At 47.6% G+C, this 6,000-nt stretch overlaps 1 protein-coding gene across 4 annotated transcripts in view; it reads left to right on the top strand.

Moving 5' to 3' along the window:
* The first annotated feature begins 304 nt into the window (after positions 1 to 304).
* The window catches only part of CCNY (cyclin Y), a 126,884-nt gene continuing 121,188 nt past the window's right edge, over positions 305 to 6,000 (top strand). For all 4 annotated transcript variants that reach the window (XM_075705488.1, XM_075705484.1, XM_075705487.1 and 1 more), the window contains exon 1: positions 305 to 458. In XM_075705488.1, the coding sequence (XP_075561603.1) occupies positions 305 to 458 (154 nt within the window). The remainder of the gene's footprint in view (positions 459 to 6,000) is intronic.

The following is a 6,000-nucleotide window of genomic DNA, read 5'->3' as shown; positions in this document are numbered from 1 at the left end:
TGCGCGGGGCCGGGGGAGGAGCGCGGCGGGCGCGCCGCCGGCGATGGGGCTGTGCTGCGGCGGGCCCTGCGCCGCCCGCCCGCCCAGGAGCGCTTAGCTGCCGCAGCCCACGCCGGCGGGCCGCGCTGCGGGCCGGCCGCCGCGGATGAACCGCCGCGGGGATCCGCCGGCGAGAGCAGCCGCAGGGCGCCGCAGCCGCCGCCTCTTCCCCCGCCGCTCCCCCCCGTCTCCGGCGCTGCCCATGGCTTCCCGCCGCCCCCGCTGACCGGCCGCCCCTCGCCTCCTCCCGGGCCGGGCCGAGAAGATGGGGAACACCACCTCCTGCTGCGTCTCCTCCAGCCCCAAGCTGCGCAGGAATGCCCACTCCCGGCTGGAGTCCTACCGCCCCGAGGCCGAGCTGAGCCGGGAGGACACGGGCTGCAACCTGCAGCACATCAGCGACCGGGAGAACATCGACGGTGAGGGCGGCCTGGGGAGCCCCCGCTCCCCTCCCTCCCCTCCCCTCCCCTCCCCTCCCCTGCCTGCGGCGGGGCCGCGGCGCTGCCCCGGGCGGCTGCCCCCGCGGGTGGGGCCGGGCCGGCGGGTCCCGCCGCGCTGCCCGGGCGCCGAGCCCGCTGCCGTGACACCGTGCCCCTCCGTGCCCCTCCGTGCCGCGGCCGGGCCCCGCGGCCGCCCCCGTGGGGCTGGCGGCAGCGCCGCGGCACGGCTGCGCGGGATTCGGCCTCGGGAGCTGCGCCCGGAGCGGGGAGCGGGACCCTCGCAGCCCGGGCCGGGTGCCCCCGCCCCCGGCTCTGGCTCTGGCGAGGCGCGGTCGCTTGCTGCGGGGCTGCGCTGCCCACAGCGCTTTGCTGCCGGGCGGCGTGAGGCGGGGCGGGCGCCCCTGAGCGCCGCCGCGGCCCGGTGGCTCAGGCGCGAAGCGCGGGTGGTGCGGTCGGGATGGGCCCGGGGCTCGGCCCGCGGCGGGGCTGGCGGCCCGGGGCTCGGCCCGCGGCGGGGCTGGCGGCCCGGGGCTCGGCCCGCGGCGGGGCTGGCGGCCCGGGGCTCGGCCCGCGGCGGGGCTGGCGGCCCGGGGCTCGGCCCGCGGCGGGGCTGGCGGCCCGGGCCCGCCGCGCCCCCCGGCTGTGCCACCTGCCGCGCCTCTGCCGCAGGGGCAGGGTGCGCAGGACAGACCCAGCCGGCAGTGCCAGCGGGAGAAATGCTTCCCATGACACCTTCTCTTCCAGCGACCTTTTCTTCCCCGTTACCGTCACGATGAGGCACTGCTCGACGACACCACGACTGCCTCCTTTCCCTCGCTTTCTCTGCAGTGATACTCGAAAAAGCCATGCTCCCGTGGCTTTGGGAATGACTGAGTGTGCCGCTTTTGGCTAAGCAGAATACAGCTCGATTTTAAAGATGTGGTTTAATGTATACATGCAATTTAGTTTTTGATTAGCTGAAGTATGTAGTCCTAAAACTTTACTTGGTAAAAGGTCAGCTATCTCATGGATTAGTTTACGTGAACTGCCTTTGGTAGAAAGCCAGAAAGAGGGACTTTGGTGCACTTCAATTTGCTTTCCACGTTTTTTTTCATAGCTTATTCGATTGTGATTTTATTACGGAGTTTTACTTCAAGTCAGTTCTTGACACTGGCAAAGTTAGGAAGCACGTAGAAGCAGATAGGTTCCCCCTCTGGTTAAGATTGCTTCTTTTAATGAGAGCCATTCTGGAAATATGAACGTTTTTCAGATGTCTTTGCTGCATGCAGCTGAATAATTGGAGTGTAACAGGAGCAGTAGGTGGAAAAAAATACATAATGGTCTGGTCTGAGAAAGCCAGGGAGATGAAAGACCCAATTGTTGATCTATGAATGATTAATTCTTCCAACACCAGTGTTGTCCAGCATAGCAGCACACAGCTCTCTGATGGTACGGATTTCTCCATCTATACCAACACAGTCTGCAGTAAAGATTTTGGTCAGAGATGTGCAGTTTTGTGCCTTGTTCTTGATGTGGTTTTTTTTTTTTCTGGATGGGAAGAAGGGCATAGGTGGAAATAGTAAGTGCATGTGTGCTTGTTAAAATATGCACGCAATGCAGATAACTTCCTGCATCTTAGGAGTTATTTGCAAAAAAAAAAAAAAACCCAACCAAAACCCGTTGTTGGTTGGTTGTTTCATTTGTTGCATCAAGGCACGTCCGTATTCTGTCTCTCTTCTCCTTTGGAACTGTGGCATGTTTCAAGCCTGGAGTTACAACCTGTTGCTAGAACACAGAAAATACCGTTTGTATTATTTATTTTTCAGTTTTGTTGGTTTTGATCTGGGACTATTGTTGGTGCAATGTCGCGTTTTCAAATGGGCAAGCTGTCTTTAATTCTGAAAGAGAACAGTCAGTTTTGGGTTTCCTTTTTGTGCCTTACTCTAGGCTTGTCCCTTTTTATGGATAGAGTCTGAGAAAAAAGTTTTCACTGAGGAGACTGATGGACGATAAGTATCTGTACACACAGAACAACTGGAGATACTTTGGGTAAAACAGCTTTTTGAAGTGTGCTTTGTTGCAGGTCTGCTATCCTGGAGTCATATTCACTGAAGGTCTTTTGGTCAAGGATGGTAGACTGATTACTAAATGTAATAAGACAATACTGTGTTTCTGAAATTTTATTTCCTATAAGACTAGCTATTACGTTCTTCTTGTTAGATTGTTTGAAGTTGTATGTCATATGGATGTTTACAGATGAGACACTGGGGTGGGAAAAAAACCTTCACAATAGAGAACGCTAATTATATTTTTATCATTTTATGATGATGCTCTTTAGAATGAAAGAACAATAGTCTGGTTATCTGTGTCATGAAGAGAAAACGCTGGATGTTGATTCCGTAGTATTCCTGCAAATCATGAAGCATTTCCAAGAGTTTCTCAAACTGGTAGTGTTGCCAAATGTACTTTTTTTTTTTTTTTTTTTAAAGTAAGTGATGACAAGGACTGATTGCTGAGAGGAAACCTTTTTGACCTTTCAAATTTATGGTTTTTGCTGTTCTTCAGGTGAGAGCCCTTTCATCCAGCTCAGTACCCGTGGCAGCGACAGGCTCTCGAAGTGCAAATTTGTGTCCCTAGCAAGCATTTAACTTGTGAGTGGTGGTTTCGGGGACTGTAACAAATCATGACATGCAGTGTCTGAGTTAACATGTTTCATGTGGAAGTTGCCTTCATGCTCATATTCATGGAAATTCACGGAACCTTTTTTTTTGGAGTAGCTAAAGCTGCCTGAATAAAACAGGAACTTCTAGAACCTTTAAATCAGCTGTGGGCTGTTTAAACTTTTAAGAGATGAGTGGTTTTCACTGTTGCAGGCCCCAGTTCTGACAGTATGAGAAGGAGAAAAAAAAAGACAGTGGGATGTCAAACCTTTAAGGGTGATTTAACTGGAAGTTTTAGTACTAGTGGAACTGTTTGAAATTTGCCAGTCTTACATACTTCATAAGGAAATATTCGTCAAATCTTCATTCAAGATCATGCCTTTGAATTTTCTCCTATAATTCAAGTACAATACCCAATCCAGTAATAGTTTTTCAAAGAATGCTTGGAGGAATTCTACTTCAGTAGGAATAGGTTTTATAGCTACATTTTACCTCTACATCACTGGTACCTTCTCAGAAAGTCTCAATTTCTGTAATATTTCACAACTGTTTATGAAGTGGTATCTGAAAGAGAAGGGAATTTTGAAAGAGATTTGATTAGGAGGAATTTATCAAATGACTTATTCTGGAGAATGATAATGGTGAATTTCTCTTTCTTCCTTTTTTTTCCCTCCATAATTTCTAAGAAGGTAATGGACTTCTATAAGAATCCATACATATGCAAAATTGACTCTCTGAATATTGTGCAGTCACCAGAATGCTTTTTTGTTTCCTCTTTTTTTTTGTTTGTATGGCTCATGATAATGAGGAACACCTAACAGATTTTTACTTCTGTCTTTTTTGAGAAAGAGCAAGAGGGTAATTGTAACATACAGAGGTTACTGTCTGGTTTTGATGATTTATTGCTAAGAGGGAGCTTCAACATTTTTCAGTGCTTCACATTTAAAAATTTACTTTAAGAAAATTATGGCAGTGGATTCAAGACTTGCAGATTCCTAGCTCTATCTGTTTGGCACCAAGACATTTTTTTACAGCAGTGTTAATGACAACAATACGTAAAAGTGGTAGAAACCTTAATGTATCAGACTGTATCTCATTTGCATATAAACTTTTTTTGTCTGTGCAAGCCGTGTAAGCATCTTGGTGGATGCGTTGTTTAAATCCTGGCTCGCTGGGCTGACCATAGTCTAGACTCCACTTACTCTTTATGTCAGCAGGTCACACAGTCAGACCCACTGTTCGTTTAACTTGTGAAAAAGCAGTGTGTGCCGATGTGCTCAAATGTGATTTCTCTGTTTGAAGCATGATTCTGGTAGCTTTTCAAGTATGGAGCTGTAGGGAGGGGGCAAAGGTGATGTCTTACGCAGATATGATGGCATGAAGCAAAGCTGATACCCTGTAATGAAATTGGCCAAAAGGCTGTTCTTGAAATAGAGACTAGATGGAGAGTTCTTAGGCTATTTGAAGGAAAGACAGTTCTTAATGAACAGCCCCTCCCCCGTCTTGTCCTTTCCTCTCTCTTCCCTCCCCAGCCCCCCAAAAATCTGATCATCCCCCCCCCCCTTGTAAACTCCTGCTAGTGTCACTAGGTCATTTTTCATTGCTAGCTTAGATAATGTCATCCTGTGCAACTGTGCATCACTGATAAACCTCTTCAGGCCTTTTCGTGATTGGCCAGTCATGTTAATTTTTTGCTGCATAATGCACAGGCTCCTAAGAATTTTTTAAAGCCATTTATTTGTTCCTTTACATATATTTTCTCCACCTTCTTGAAACTGGCATGTGGGAGTCTCTGAAATGAGATTAGTTAGTATTTGTGTATCGCTGTCTAGCGGGTTGTATAAGAATTACGAGATTTTAGCAAAATACAGGAAAGTTTTAAAATGTGTGCCCCATATACCTAATGAAATTTTGCTGGAAGTGAATACTGATGTCTTCAAGAGCTAGGGCATGATGGGTTGCACGTTGTGGAGGAGCTGACCTACATTCACAAAACACATCACGAGATAGAAGCACTTCAGGAGCAAATCAAAGATCTAATATGTTGCACACCAACATTCCTGCTAACACCTGGACTGTAAAAGGATGGCCCTTCTTTTCAAAAAAAAAAAACCTCCTTCATTTACAGAAGAGTCTCTTCCAAAACTTTTCTTGTTCCCTTAGCCAGAATTCCTGCACAGAGGTGCTCTGCATGCTTTTCAGTACTGCTGTTTGCATTACCTACCTAAGCATTTGTCAGAGGTCATGGGTCAAGGTACAACCGCAATCTTGTGCATCAAAAAATTAAAAATAGAGCCTGCTGTGGCCTACATCACTGAACCTAGTCCTATACTACATGCTGCTAGTGATGCATACCTCACAGCTTTCTTTTTTTTCTTCTGCTCTCAGCTTCATCTGTTTATTCTGTGCTGTACCCTGCTTCTCAAAGAGGCACCATCATGTTGTACAAAGCCTTCCTAAAACTTCACTTTCACATTGTTCACACCAAATCAGTAAATTTACACCCTTATGAAGTCCGTATTTTCATATTTATCTGTAGAAGCTTTCAGATGCACCCATGCTAAGACTAATCATACTTGAACTTATTTCTAACCAATTTTACTAATGCACTGCCATCCGATTAAGATTTTCTTTGAAAATGAGTTATACAAGATCAATAGTCTTGGCTGGGTGAATTGGTACTTGAAGCAGAATGACAAGACTAAAAATGATAGGTCTCTGAAAATGGAGGGACTGCTGTATTTTGAGATAGGTTTTTTCCTTAGATTTTACATGTAATAAGAATAATGTATTTAAAAAGAATTAAAACGTCTCCACTGTGTGGCCATAGCTGTTTTACCTAATTTTACATGCTTACTGAAGGTTTTTCGGACTTCCAGGGT

Source organism: Pelecanus crispus, chromosome 2, assembly GCF_030463565.1.
Source record: "Pelecanus crispus isolate bPelCri1 chromosome 2, bPelCri1.pri, whole genome shotgun sequence".
Lineage (NCBI taxonomy): Eukaryota > Metazoa > Chordata > Aves > Pelecaniformes > Pelecanidae > Pelecanus > Pelecanus crispus.
The sequence above is the reverse complement of the archived record's forward strand: the minus strand, read 5'-3'. Positions and strand labels throughout refer to the sequence as shown.